The following is a 14,709-nucleotide window of genomic DNA, read 5'->3' on the forward strand; positions in this document are numbered from 1 at the left end:
CCCCGCGCCGTGCACGCGCAGCAGCTCCTGCAGGTAGAGGCGGCGGGTGCGCGCGGCCATGGCCCCCAGGCGCCCCCCCCGCGCCGCCGCGTTCTCGCCGTTGATGGCCTTGGCCAGCAGGAGGGGGCGCAGGCCGCAGCCCCCCGGGAATTGGGGGTGTTTGGGGAGTGGGGGGCCGAAGGGGGGGGTGTCGTCGGGGCGGACCACGGCCACGCTGAGGAGGGAAAAAATAAATTATTTTATTTTATTTTATTTTATTTTATTTTATTTTATTTTATTTTTATTTTATTTTTATTTTAATTTATTTATATATTTTAATTTTATTTTATTTATATATTTTAATTTTATTTTATTTATATATTTTAATTTTATTTTATTTATATATTTTATTTTATTTTATTTATATATTTTAATTTTATTTTATTTATATATTTAATTTTAATTTATTTATATATTTAATTTTAATTTATTTATATATTTTAATTTTATTTTATTTATATATTTTATTTTAATTTTATTTTATTTTATTTATATATTTTAATTTTAATTTATTTATATATTTTAATTTTATTTTATTTATATATTTAATTTTAATTTATTTATATATTTTAATTTTATTTTATTTATATATTTTAATTTTATTTTATTTATATGTTTTAATTTTTTTAAAAAATTATTTTATTTTTACTTTTTATTTTATTTTATTTTAATGTGTTTTTTATTTTTGTTTTATTTTATTTTATTTTTTGTTTTATTTTTATTTTAATGCATTTTATTATTTTATTTCATTTATTATTTTTATTTTTATGTATTTTTATTTTAAATTTTATTTTATTTTTATTTTTATTCTAATCCTACTTTGTTTTGTTTTATTTTACTTTCTTTTTTATCTTATTTTAATGTATTTTATTTTATATTTTATTTTATTTTAATGTATTTTATCTTAATCCTATTTTATTTTATATTTTATTTTATATTTATTTTATTATTTTATTTTATATTTTATTTTATCATTTCATTTCATTTATTCGTTTCATTTATTATTATTTTTATTTTAATTTAATTTTTTAAATTTTCAAATTTTTTTTAAAATTTTTTAAATTTTTAAATTTTTTTTTAATTTTTAAATTTTTTAAAAAATTTTTTAATTTTTTAATTTTTTAAATATTTTTTAATTTTTAATTTTCTTAATTTTTAATTTCTTTTTTATTTTTTAAATTTTTTAAATTTTTAAATTTTTTTAATTTTTAATTTTTAAAAAAAAATTTTTAACTTTTTAATTTTTTAATATTTTTTAATTTTTAATTTTTTTAATTTTTCATTTCTTTATTTTTATTTTTTTTAAATTTTTTTAATTTTTAAATTTTTTTTTATTTTTTAAATTTTTTTAAAAATTATTTCTTTTTTAAATTTTTAAATTTTTTTTATTTTTTAATTTTTTTAAAAAATTTATTTCTTTTTTTAAAATTTTAAAATTTATTTTTATTTATTTTTTCCTCTCTCACCTGTAGGCCGCGCGGGGCGTGCCCGGCTGGTGCACGCGCACCACCAGGAAGAGCTTCTTGAGGACCCCCGGGACCCCCCAAATGAGATGAACCATCCCAAATCTGGGGGCTCTGGAGTGATTTTACCCCAAATTTGGGGGTTTTGGGGACACTTTAACCCCAAATTTGGGGCTATTGATGTTATTTTGGGGGAGATTTCATCCCAAATTTGGGATTCTGAGTTTTTTCTCAGGATGTTTTAACCCCAAATTTGGTGGTTTTTTTCCCCCCAACCCCTGTCTGAGCTTTATGAACTTCTTGAGGACCGCCAATCCCTCCAGGGGACGCCCTAAATGACCCTCCCCGACCCTTTTTTTTTAAATTTTATTTTATTTTAATTTTTTAAATTTTAAAAATTTTTTAAATTTTTAAAATTTTTTAATTTTCTAATTTTTTTAAATTTTTAACTTTTTTAATTTTTAAATTTTTTTTTAATTTTAATTTTTTTTAATTTTTAATTTTTTAATTTTAATTTTTTTTATTTTTAATTTTTTTAATTTTAATTTTTTTTAATTTTTAATTTTTTAATTTTTAATTTTTTTAATTTTAATTTTTAAATTTTTAAATTTTTTAATTTTTAAAATTTTTTTAATTTTTTAATTTTTTTTAATTTTTAATTTTTTAAAAATTTTTAACTTTTTTAATTATTAAATTTTTTTAATTTTAAATTTTTTTTAATTTTTTAATTTTTAATTTTTTTAATTTTTAATTTTTTTTAAATTTTTAAATTTTTAAAATTTTTTAAAATTTTTTAAAATTTTTTTTATTTTTTTTTAATTTTTTAAATTTTAATTTTTTTAAAATTTTTTTTTAATTTTTTTTAATTTTTTTAAAAAAATTTTTTTTAAATTTTTTTTAAAAATTATTTTTAAATTTTTTTTTTTTTTAATTTATTTATTTATTAAATTTTAAAATTTATTTTTATTTATTTATTTTTTTCCTCTCTCACCTGTAGGCGGCGCGGGGCGTGCCCGGCTGGTGCACGCGCACCACCAGGAACACGTGCTGGAAGTGGCTCCGCAGCGCGCGGGGGGAGAAGGGCCGCGCCCCCGGCTCCTGGAACACGATGGTCACGATGTCGTTCCCGATGTGCCGCTTCCGCAGCAGCTGGAGAGAGGGGACAAGGTGGGAGACACCCCAAAAATGGTATTTTGGGGGGCAAGAGAACCCTAAAGTGTCATTTGGAGGGGATTAGAGACTCTAAAGTGTCATTTTGGAGGATTGGAGACCCTAAAAATGTCATTTTTGGGGGGTTAGAGACCCTAAAAATGTTATTTGGGGGATTGGAGACCCTAAAGTGTCATTTGAGGGGTTAGAGACCCCAAAAAAATGTGATTTTGGGGCAGGAGAACCCTAGAAATTGTCATTTGGGAGGAGCGGAGAATCCAAAAATGTCATTTTGGGGAGGTTAGAGACAATAAAAATGTCATTTGGAGACCCCAGACCCTGCAGACCCCCCTGATCTTCCATGACCTTCCATGACCTTCCATGACCTCCTGACCCCCCAGTGACCCCCCTGACCCCCCAATGACCCCCCCAGACCCCCCGGTACCTGCTGTGGGTTGCGGGGGGTGAAGGGCAGCATTGGGGAGACCCCAGACCCTACAGACCCCCATGACCTTCCATGACCTCGTGACCCCCTGTGACCCCTCTGTGACCCCCCCCCAGGGCCCCGTGACCCCTCTGTGACCCCCCAGACCCCCCAGACCCCCGGTACCTGCTGTGGGTTGTGGGGGGTGAAGGGCAGCATTGGGGAGACCCCAGACCCTACAGACCTTCCATGACCTTCCATGACCTTCCATGGCCTTCCATGACCTTCCACGACCTTCCATGATTTTCCATGACCTCGTGATCCCTCTGTGACCCCCCCCCAGGGCCCTGTGACCCCCCAGACCCCCAGTGACCCCCCCAGACCCCCGGTACCTGCTGTGGGTTGCGGGGGGTGAAGGGCAGCATGGTGCTGACGTGGAACATCACCTCGTAGCCGTGGTAGGTGGTGTACAGCGAGTGTGTGCCCGTCGAGTCGGCTGGGGGGGCACGGAGTGAGACCCCCGAGCCCGGCAGGGAGACCCCAGACCCCCAGAGTCCAGCGGGGAGACCCCCGATCCCCCAAAACCCTGTGGGGAGCCCCCAGACCCCGATAGGGAACCCCAAACCCTGATAGGGAACTCCCACAGTGCCAGAGAATTCCCAAACCCCACCAGAGAACCCTCGACAAGGAGCCCCCAAACCCCGAGAGGGAACCCCAAACCCTGATAGAGCACGCCAAACCCCAACCCTGCCAGAGAACCCCCACCCCAATGTCCCCATAACCCCGTGTCCCCCCATGTCCCCATGTCGCCTCCTTTCCCCATGTCCCCGTGTCCCCCCTGTCCCCCTGGTGTCCCTTGTGTTCCTGTATCCCCCATGTCCCCCCATGTCCCCATGTCCCCTCCATGTCCCCCCTATCTCCATATCTCCGTGTCCCCCCATGTCCCCCGTGTCCCCCTAGTGTCCCCATGTCCCCTCCTTTCCCCATGTCCCCCATGTCCCCCCCATCCCCATTTCCCCCATATCCCCATTTCCCCCCGGTGTCCCCCATGTCACCCTGTCCCCACTGTCTCCCTGTGTCCCCATGCTGTCCCCATACCCCTGTGTCCCCCATATCCCCTGATGTCCCCATGTCCCCATGTCCCCCATATCCACATATCCCTCTGTCCCCATGTCTCACTGCGGGTGTCCAGCTGTGCCCGGTGTCCCCCATGTCCCCCATATCCCCCCATGTCCCCCCTGTCCCCCATATCCCCATGTACCCCCCCGTCCCGTGTCTCACTGCGTGTGTCCAGCTGTCCCCAGTGTCCCCCATGTCCCCCATATCCCCAATGTCCCCCTGTCCCCCCCCTGTCCCGTGTCTCACTGCGGGTGTCCAGCTGTGCCCAGTGTCCCCCATGTCCCCCATGTCCCCATATCCTCCTGTCCCCCCTGTCCCCGGTCTCACTGCGCGTGTCCAGCTGTCCCCAGTGTCCCCCATGTCCTCCCTGTCCCCCATATCCCCCTGTCCCCCCCCGTCCCGTGTCTCACTGCGGGTGTCCAGCTGTGCCCAGTGTCCCCCATGTCCCCCATGTCCTCCCAATGTCCCCCATGTCCCCCATGTCCCCCATGTCCCCATATCCCCCCATGTCCCCATGTCCCCCTGTCCCCAGTGTCCCCGGTCTCACTGCGGGTGTCCAGCTGTGCCCGGTACCCCCCGAAGCCCCTCAGTCGGACGCGGGTCCCCAGCAGGGTCAGGAATTGCTCGAAGGCGGGCCCGGGCCCCTCGTTGTTGTACATCTCCTCCTCGGAGCCCTGCCCCGCCCGGCAGTACAGGACCCCCACCTTGCGCTGCCGGCTCACCTGGGGGGCCCCGGGGGGCGTGGGGGGGGTCAGGGGGGTCGGATGGGGGTCCCTGTCCCGCTCTGTCCCATCCTGTTTTATCCTGATGCCATCCCGTCCCAAATCCCCTCTCAAATCCCGTCCCATCAACCCCATCCCATCCTGGTTCCATTCCAGTGATCCCATCCCATATCCCATCCCGTAAATCCCATCACATTGATCCCATTGATCCTGTAAATCTCATCCCATTGATCCCATAAATCCCATCCCATTGATCCCATTGATCCCGTAAATCCCATCCCATTGATCCCATTGATCCCATAAATCCCATCCCATTGATCCCATAAATCCCATCCCATTGATCCTGTAAATCCCAACACATTGATCCTATTGATCCCATTGATCCCATTGATCCTATCCCATTGATCCCATTGATCCCATCCCATTGATCCCATTGATCCCATTGATCCCATTGATCCCATTGATCCCATTGATCCCGTAAATCCCATCCCATTGATCCTGTAAATGCCATCCCATTGATCCCATTGATCCCATTGATCCCATCCCATTGATCCCATTGATCCCATTGATCCCGTAAATCCCATCCCAGCCCATCCTGTCTCGTTTCATCCTGATCCCGTCCCAAATCCCGTCCCGTCAATCCCATAAATCCCATCCCTTCCTGGTCCCATTCCATTGATCCCATCCCAAATCCCAAATCCCATCCCAAATCCCAAGCGACCCAAACGACCCTCCCTCACTCTCCAGCACCCCCTGACCTGCTGTGACCCCCTGGGTTGATATGAGACCCCTCCCCAAGCCCCCCCCCTCACCCCCTGACCTGGTGTGACCCCCCCATTGATGTGAGACCCCTCCCCAAACGACCCCCGCCCACCCCCAGGACCCCCTGACCTCGTTTAACCCCCCCCAGGTTGATGTGAGACCCCTCCCCAAGACCCCTCCCTTGATATGAGACCCCTCCCCAAACCCCCCCCCCCCCCCCGCCCCCCACTCACCCCCTGCTCGTCCAATTTGAGGAGGGTCTCCTGCACGGCGGGGGAGGGGGCGAGGCGCAGCCCCCCCACGGCCACCCCCGGCAGCAGCAGCTCCAGGAGTTTCCTCGGGGGGACCCCGCGACCCCCGGGGGGGCGGCAGCCGGGGGGCAGCGCCTCCTCCAGCACCGACCCCCGCAGGGTCCTCAGCTGGGGAGGGGGGGGCAGGAAATTCATGGGACCCCCACCCCGAGCACCCCCAGGGGTGAATTTGGGGGGATAAAACTCATGGGACCCCCACCCAGAACCCCCCAGGAGTGAATTTGGGGGGCAAAATTCATGAGACCCCCACCCCGAGCACCCCCAGACCCACCCAAGGGTGAATTTAGGGGGAAAAACTCATGGGACCCCCCACCCCGAGCACCCCCAGGGGTCAATTTGGAGGGGTAAAACTCATGGGACCCCCACCCTGAGCACCCCCAGGGGTCAATTTGGGGGGGTAAAACTCATGGGACCCCCACCCTGAGCACCCCCAGAACCCCCTAGGAGTGAATTTGGGGGGGGTAAAACTCCTGGGACCCCCACCCTGAGCATCCCCAGGGGTCAGTTTGGGGGGGGGGAAAATTTACGGGACCCCCACCCTGAGCACCCCAGGACCCCCCCAGGGGTCAGTTTGGGGGGGAAACCCCTGGGACCCCCACCCCGAGTACTCCCCGGGGGTTCCTCCCACGACCTCCCAACCTCTCCCCACCTTTCCAGGACCCCCCACCCTGGAATTGCCGTGTTTTCCCCCCAGCCCCGCCCCCAGCCCCGCCCCCAGCCCCGCCCCCAGCCCCGCCCCCAGCCCCGCCCCCAGCTCACCTGGCAGGTGCGCAGGATGATCCTGTAGAGCACCTGAGGCCTCGGGCCCTCCTTCTCCTCCCTCCGCAGGGACACGGCCACGGGCCCCAGCCGGGGGTCCTCACCCAGCAGGTTGTGGTGCTCTGGGGAGGGGGATTAGGGGGGGTTTGGATCCCTAAAATCCCCCCAAAGACCCCCCTAGAGCCCCCCCAGGGTCCCCCAGGGTCCTCCAGCCGGGGGTCCTCACCCAGCAGGTTGTGGTGCTCTGGGGAGGGGGATTAGAGGGGGTTTGGATCCCTAAAATCCCCCCCCAGAGCCCCCCCAGGGTCCCAGCCGGGGGTCTGGGGGTTCCCATTCTCGGGGAGGGGGCTCAGGTGAGGACATGGAGGGGCTGAGACCCCCAATCCCTCCCCCAACTCCACTTCCCCACCCCTTCCCCACCTCTCCCAGGTGTATCCCCCCCCTCCCACCACCCCCAGCCCCCCATTTCCCCCCCAGATAAACCCCCATTTCCCCCCCCAGCCCCCCATTTCCCCCCAGATAAACCCCCATTTCCCCCCCAGACAAACCCCCATTTCCCCCCCAAAGAAGCCCCCTCCTCACCTTTCCCATAGAAATATTTCCGATAATACTCCGCCCCCTCATCGCTGTGCTCGATGGGGTGGGGGGGTCTCGCCCCCGCGGGGGGCTCCTCCAGCACCGCCACGGCCGCCTTTGGCAACTGGCCCGGCCCGGGGGGCTCCTGGGGAGACCCCAGCCCCAATCCCGGCTCCTGCTCCCCCCCGGTCTCGCAGCAGAACCGGGGACAGCTCAGCACCAAAGCCTGGGGGTCGTCCAGGGGGTCCCCGGGGGTCTCCTCGGGCTCCAGGTGAGCGGCTGAAGCCCCCGAAATGAGGCTGGGGGGTCCCGGGGGGGGCTCGGAGGGGTCGAAGAGGATGCTCTGAACGTCGTAATGAGCGAGGAGGGGGCTCCAGGGTGGGCGGGGGAAGGAATTGGGGTCGTCGCCCCCTCCTCCCACCCCCCCCGGCAGCCCCAGCAGCAGCAGGGGGTCGTGGAATCGGGGGGAGGTGGGGCTGCCCCCCACCCCAGGCCCCTCTTTGCGGGGAGACCCCTCCCCATCCTCAGGGGGTCTCCCCGGGGTGGTCTCGCTGTTGCTGCGGGGCCTTTGGGGGGGGTGGGAGGGGGCTCTCCCAGGGGAGGGGGGAGGGGAGGGGACCCCCCCAAGCACCCCCAAGGGGGTCGTGGGGGGGGGGCGGGCCAGGGGACCCCGCATTTTGCGGAGGAAAAGGTCGTCGGACTGCATGGTGTGTCCCCCCACCCAAAATTCCCTGGGACCCCTCAGTTATTCCCCCCAGGGACCCCCAGGGACCCCTCTGAGACCCCCTAGACCCCTCTGAGACCCTTCGGGACCCCCAGGGACCCTCCAGGACCTTTCAAGACCCCCAGAGATCCCCTAGGACCCCTCTGAGACCCTTCAGGACCCCCGGGAACTCCCTGAGACCCCTCTGAGACCCTTCAGGAGGCTCAGGGACCCCCTAAGACCCCTCTGAGACCCTTCAGGACCCCCAGGGACCCTCTAGGACCTTTCAGGACCCCCAGGGGTCCCCTAAGACCCCTCTGAGACCCTTCAGGACCCCCCAGAGACCCCCTAGGACCCCCCTAAGACCCTTCAGGACCCCCAGGGATACTCAAAGAACCCCAAGAGACCCTCAAGGACTCCTCAGAGCCCCGCCCCGGGGGTCTCTGAGTCGCCCCCTCCCCTGTTTGTAGCGGGAATTTTGCACCCGGTAAATTTTTTTGTCTCAATGGGAACGTGGGAAAGTTCCCCGCGCTCTGATTGGCTGCGCGCGAATTCCCGCCTGCGGGAGGCCCCGCCCCTTTTTCCCACGCGCCCCTCAGCGGGTCAATGGGGTGGGTGGTGGTGGGGGGGGGTGGGTGGGTTTTTTTTTTTGGGGAGGGGTCTCCGGTCTCGGCGATTCCGGGGGGGGGTTTTTGGGGCCGTCGGTGACACACCTGGGGAGGGACACGGGGCTCAGCCGGGGGGGCGGGGGGGCTGTGGAGACCCTCCCCCGTGCCCCTCCATCCCCAGACCCCTCCCCAGTTTCCCCCCCCTCCTTCCAAAGACCCCAAAATGATGCTGGAATTGGGTGGGGGGAGGAATTTGGGACCCCCACCGGAAAATTCAGGTCTTTTCTTTGCTTGATTCCTCTTTGGGACCCCCAACGCCCCCCACATTATCCCCAGCAGCCCCCTGGAGCCTGGGGGGGTTTGGGGGGCTCCAGGGGGGTCTCTGGGGGGGATTTTGGGGGGAAATGCGGATACGGGGGGGGCCCGGACGTGTCGCCGCCAGCGGTTTCCTGCCATCCAGGAAGTGTCGGAGCTTCACGAACCCCCAAAATTCTGCCCCCCTGGACCCCCCCCCACTCTCACCCCCAACCTTGGGGGTCTCATCACCACCAGAGACCCCCCCCCAGCCCCACCCGAGACCCCCCAGTGCTGACCTTGCCCTCGGTGTGAACTCGGGCGTCCGGCCCCCCCCCCCCAACAAAACCCAACCCCCCCCAACTTCCCTTCTCCAGCTGCGGGACCCGCGTCCGGCCCCCCCCCCAAAAAAAGGAAGCGCTGTCCGCCCCCTCCCCCCATAAAAAAAAAAATCCCCCTCCCCTGGAGCGTTTTGGACCCCCCCCTTGTTTTAATTTTGGGGAGGGGGACAAGGTGGGTGACCTCCCCCCCCCCCCCCTTGAGCTGCAGGTACAGGTGGTTTAAGGTGGGGAGGGGGATTTTGGGGGGTCTGGGGGGGTCCTTAAATCACCAGGGACCCCTCCTCAAAATTAGAATTGTGGGGTGGGTTAGGGGGGTGTCACACATGGAGTGGGGGCTGGGTAGAAATTTTGGGGTGGGGGACACGCTGTGACAAAAGACCCCCTACCGTGGGGGTGAGACCCTCCTCACCTCAAAATGCGACTCCCCCCACCCCAAAATCCAACTCCCCCCTCCCCAAAAATCAATCCCCCTCCTCTTTTATTCCTACCTGTGACCCCTCACTGTTCTGGGGGGGGTGTCTGGTGGTCGGGGGGGGTCTTGGGTGGCCGGGGGGGTCCCGGGTGGTCGGGGGGGTCCCAGGGGGGTCCCAGCCCTACAGGACCCCCCGTTCCGAGCGGCTGAAGCGGCTCAAGGGGCCCCGGTGGCCTCGTTTCCCCCCCCCCCGCCCCCGCCCTTCCTTTTGCCGCTTCCTCTCACCGCGCTGCCGGTGGGGGGGGGGATGGGGGGGCTCAAACACCCCCCCCCCCCTGCGCCCCCTCCTCATTTAAAGGGGGTCCCTGTGTGTATTTTCTTACCCCCCCCCGCCCCTTCCCCGTTCTGAGCGCGGCAAAAAAAAAATTAAATTAAATTAAATTAAAATAAAATAAATAAATAAAATGAAACAAACCGACTTTTTGAAACCGTTATTGGGTTGGTTTTTTTTTATTTATTTATTAATTTTTTCTTTTATCAGCCCCAAAAAGGGCCGAGACAGAAACTCCGGCTGAGGCTGATTAGAGGTGGGGGGTCAACCACCCCCCCCCCCCCCCAAAAAAATAAATGTCACTGTGGGGACCCCAAAACCCCCCTGGGAATAGGGCAGGACCCCCCCCCCCAACCCCCCAGGGACCCCCAGCTCTGTCAGTTATGGGGCAGCAGCCCCCAGACCCACAAAATATTTCAGTTATAGCTTTGGACCCCTCCTCATTATGGGGTTGGACCCCCCCCCAAAATATCCCAATCATAGCTCTGGACCCCTCCCCATTATGGGGTTGGACCCCCCCCCAAAATATCCCAATCATAGCTCTGGACCCCTCCCCATTATGGGGTTGGACCCCCCCCAAAATATCCCAATCATAGCTCTGGACCCCTCCCCATTATGGGGTTGGACCCCCCCCAAAATATCACAATCATAGCTCTGGACCCCCCCCCCCCCCCCCCAATTTTGGGGCTGGACCCCCTCCCCAAAATATCCCAATCATAGCTCTGGACCCCTCCCCATTTTTGGGTTGGACCCCCTCCCTTTTGGGGCTGGACCCCCTCCCCAAAATATCCCAGTCTGGACCCTCCCCAAAAATATCCAAGTCACAGCTCTGGACCCCTCCCCATTTAAGATTGGACCCCCCTCCCCCATTTGAGGTTGGACCCCTCATTTTGAGGTTAGACCCCCCCCAAATTTGGGGTCACCCCTTGTCCTCACTCCCACCCCATTGGGGGGGGGTCTCACCCTCAGACCCCCCCCCCATATTTCAAGAGGGGGTGACACCACTGGGACCCCCACCCTGAGGGGGCGATGGTGGGGGGCTCCCAGGAGAGACCCCCAACCCCTCAGGAGGGGGGTGCAGGAGGAGGAGGGGGGCGCTCAGGGGGGTCCCGGGGTCACCCCCAGCCCCACCGGGGGTCTCCCCCCTCCCCAGGACCCCCCCGGAGCCCCCCCAGCACAGCCGGTCCCGGTCGGCGGCCGTGAGGATCCCCCGGAGCTCTGGGGGGGGGGGGGAAAAGGGAATTAGGGGAGGGGTCTCCAACCCTGGGGAGGGGTCCCAAAGCCCCCCAGGTGTCGCTCACCCCCAGCCCCGCTGGGCGAGTCCAGGTGTGGCAGCAGCTCCTGGGAAAGGTGAGACTCAGGTGGGTTTGGGGGGCATTTGGGGGGTCTGTGTGTTTTGGGGAGGGGTCTCGCCCCCCCCACACTCACCGAGAGTTGGTTGAAGCCCCGGAGTTGGGAGTGGGGAGGGGTCGCGCTCGGCCACCGCAGCACCGAGAGCTGCAGAGACCCCCCCGGGCTGGGGGGGCTGTGGGGGGGGGGGAGAGCTGAGGGGGGGGACCCCCAGATCCCCCCTAGACCCCAAAGCACCCCCAGACCCCCCCCAAAAAACGGGGTCCAACCCCAAAACACCCCCAGACCCACCTCCAACCCCCCCCCCCGGTCACCAAAACACTCTCAACCCCCCTCAGACCCCAAAATACCCCCAAACACCCCCAGACCCTCCTCAATCCCCCCCCAAGAAAGGGGTCCCAGCACCAAAACACCCCCAGACCCTCCTCAATCCCCCCCCAAGAAAGGGGTCCCAGCCCCAAAACACCCCCAGACCCCAAAATACCCCCCCAATCTCCCCCCAAAAAAAGGGGTCCAGGCCCCAAACCCCCCCAGTCCCCAAAACACCCCCAACCCCCCCAAAAAAAGGGGTCTCAGCCCTAAAACACCCCCAAACCCCCTCCCTAACCCCCCCCCAGACCCCAAAACACTCCCAGACCCACCCCCAACCCCCCCAGTCCCCAAAACACCCCCAAACCCCCCCCCCAAACACCCCCAGACCCTCCTCAATCCGCCCCGAAAAAAGGGGTCCCAGCCCCAAAACACCCCCCAATATCCCCCCAAAACCCCCCCAAAAAAGGGGTCCCGCCCCCCCAGACTCACCCGGGGGTCTCCCGGGGGCTCCGGGGGGGCAGCAGGGCGGTCGCGCCCCCCTCGGGGTCCCCCCGGGGGTCTCCCCGGTCCAGGCGCGCGTGGAGCCGGAAGGTCACGGCCTTGACCAGCCCGAAAAACGCGGCCACGAGGCCGCAGTACAGGGCGGGCACCGCGGGGCCGGGGGGCAGCGCCTGGGGGGGCAGGAGACCCCTCCTCAAATAACGGGACCCCCCCTTCAGAGGGGTCAGGGGGGCTGGAGACCCCTCCTCAAATAGCGGGAGTGTCCTAGAGACCCCTACTCAAATAGCGGGGCCGGGGGGCAGCGCCTGGGGGGCAGGAGACCCCTCCTCAAATAACGGGACCCCCCTTTCAGAGGGGTCAGGGGGGCTGGAGACCCCTACTCATATCCCGGGGCCGGGGGGCAGCGCCTGGGGGGGGCAAAGGGGGGTCAGGGGGGCTGGAGACCACTCCTCAAATAGCGGGAGTGTCCTAGAGACCCCTACTCAAATAGCGGGGCCGGGGGGCAGCGCCTGGGGGGGACAGGGGGGTCAGGGGGGCTGGAGACCCCTCCTCAAATAGCGGGAGTGTCCTAGAGACCCCTCCTCAAATAGCGGGAGTGTCCTAGAGACCCCTCCTCAAATAGCGGGACCCTTCCTCATATCCCAGGACCCCCCCTCAAATCATGGGACCCTCAGAGGAGTCAGGACCCTTCTAAAGACCCTCCCTCATATCCCAGGACCCTCCCTCAGCTTTTCCTGAGCCCCTCAAAGGGGTCAAGACCCCCCTAAAGACCCTCCCTCATATCCTGGGACCCTCCTAAAGACCCCCCCTCATATCCCGCGCCCCCCAGAGGGGTCAGGACCCCCCCCTAAAGACCCCCCCCCTCATATGCCGGGACCCCCCAGAGGGGTCTGACCCCCCCTGAAGACCCTCCCTCATATCCCGGGAGCCCCCTAAAGACCCCTCCTCAAGTCCCGGGACCCCCCTTAGAGGGGTCTGAGCCCCCCTAAAGACCCTCCCTCAAATCCCGGGACCCTCCTAAAGACCCTCCCTCATATCCCGCGCCCCCTAGGGGGGTCTGACCCCCCCCCAAAGACCCTCCCTCATACCCCAGGACCCTCCCTCAGCTTTTCCTGGGACCCTCAGAGGGGTGTGAACCCCTCTAAAGACCCCCCCTCAAATCCTGGGACCCCCTCAGAGGGGTCTGAGCTCCCCTAAGGACCCTCCCTCATATCCCGGGACCCTCCTAAAGACCCTCCCTCATATCCCGGGACCCCTCCTCATATCCTGGGACCCTCCTAAAGACCCCCCCTCACATCCCGCGCCCCTCAGAGGGGTCTGAACCCCCCTAGAGACCCTCCCTCATATCCCGGGACCCTCCTAAAGACCCTCCCTCATACCCCGGGACCCTCCCCCATATCCCAGGACCCCCCTCAGGGGGCTCTGCCCCCCCAGACCCCCTCCCCGCTCACCGAGTAGAGGCCCAGCGGGAGCCCCAGCAGGAACAGCCACACGTAGAGCCGCACGCAGTTGGCGAAGGCGCCGAGCTGCGGGTCCAGGAAGCAGCCGCCGGTCAGCGAGGCCCACACGCCCTGCCGGAGCACCTGCAGCACGGCCGCGCCCCCCATTGAAAAAAAAAAAAAAAAATCCCTCCCCGAGACCCCCCAAAAAATCCCCCAGACTCAAGTCCCGGCGCCGCTTCCGGGTGCGCGCATAGATGACGTCATATCGCAGCGCGCTCATTGGACGCGCCCCGCTGGTGGCTCCGCCCACTGAGGGTGAGTAAACCACGCCCTTTTCCGGGTGTGGGCGTGGCCTGTCCCGCAGTGTCCCCCAGCGGAAAGGGCGCCCCCTAGCGGCGGCGGGCGGTACTGCAGGGGGGGATCCCAGGGGGGTTTGGGAGGGGAGGGGGCGGCACAAACACATGGGACCCCTCCCCATTCACCCCATACCCCCCTCTGGTCCCTCCCCACGCCGGAACTGCGCTCTCAGTGCCCCATGAAGCGCCCTGTGAAGTGTCCTGTGCTTTCCCCATACCCCACCCCAATACGGGGGGTCCCACCGCGACCCCTCCCCATCCTCACCCCCCCCTCTCTCGTCCTGTTTTTTTCCCCCCCGCTCCCTCCCCACCCCAAACACACCCACGGCGTCCGGTGCCCCCGGCCCGCCCCGTCCGGCGCTGGTTCCTTTTCCTTTGTCCCGGTGACAATGTCCCGGCTCCGCCTTCCCGGGGCCGCCTGGAGCCGCGCGGGGAACGGCCGGACCCCCGGGGCGCCCAGCCCGGCCGGGACCCCTCCCCTTTATCCCGGGGGACGCCGCCGGACGCCGCTTTCCTTCCCCCCATCCCCCCCCCGGGGGCTCCGGAGGGACCAGGCGGGGACGGGACGGGGCCAGGGGGGTCCCGGGGGGACCGGGGGGACCCGGGACAGGACGGGAAAGGAGTGAGGGGGGGGAGCGGAGAGACCCCGGGGGTCGGGGAGGGGGCGTAGAGACCCCCACCCCGGGGGTTTGGGGGGGTTTGGGGGGAGTCACCGCGATTGTCGCGATTGCCGGG

General features: G+C 56.6%; 2 protein-coding genes across 3 annotated transcripts; both read right to left on the reverse strand.

The window, feature by feature from the left end:
- Positions 1–1,174: 1,174 nt before the first annotated feature.
- Positions 1,175–6,124, reverse strand: SIPA1 (signal-induced proliferation-associated 1; the record flags this gene model as incomplete). Its single annotated transcript, XM_083881324.1, has 4 exons — positions 1,175–2,651; positions 3,468–3,571; positions 4,742–4,916; positions 5,912–6,124. The coding sequence occupies 4 exons, from the start codon at positions 6,122–6,124 to the stop codon at positions 2,490–2,492; spliced, it is 654 nt and encodes a 217-aa protein (XP_083737450.1). The 3' UTR covers positions 1,175–2,489.
- Positions 6,125–11,010: 4,886 nt separating this feature from the next.
- On the reverse strand, positions 11,011–13,927 carry LOC310921172 (pecanex-like protein 1). Of its 2 annotated transcripts, XM_083881282.1 has the most exons (4): positions 13,628–13,927; positions 11,442–11,538; positions 11,315–11,354; positions 11,011–11,231 (listed from the first exon to the last, which is right to left on the reverse strand). In XM_083881282.1, exons 1-4 carry the CDS (start codon positions 13,781–13,783, stop codon positions 11,129–11,131), a joined length of 396 nt encoding a protein of 131 aa, XP_083737408.1. In that variant the 5' UTR covers positions 13,784–13,927; the 3' UTR covers positions 11,011–11,128. The 2 variants fall into 2 exon arrangements, with proteins under 2 accessions (XP_083737408.1, XP_083737409.1); XM_083881283.1 differs by having other exon boundaries at positions 11,011–11,351.
- Positions 13,928–14,709: the final 782 nt, after the last annotated feature.

This window comes from Zosterops lateralis, assembly GCF_965231275.1.
Source record: "Zosterops lateralis genome assembly, chromosome: 33".
Lineage (NCBI taxonomy): Eukaryota > Metazoa > Chordata > Aves > Passeriformes > Zosteropidae > Zosterops > Zosterops lateralis.

Excerpts from the sequence above, each read along its gene's own strand:
- LOC310921172 (XM_083881282.1), bottom strand. The coding sequence starts at position 13,783 with ATGGGGGGCGCGGCCGTGCTGCAGGTGCTCCGGCAGGGCGTGTGGGCC. Across the intron at positions 11,355-11,441 it reads GGGGCTTCAACCAACTCTCG|GAGCTGCTGCCACACCTGGA; the intron begins GTGAGTGTGGGG and ends CACCTTTCCCAG. Across the intron at positions 11,232-11,314 it reads CTCGCCCAGCGGGGCTGGGG|AGCTCCGGGGGATCCTCACG; the intron begins GTGAGCGACACC and ends CCCCCCCCCCAG.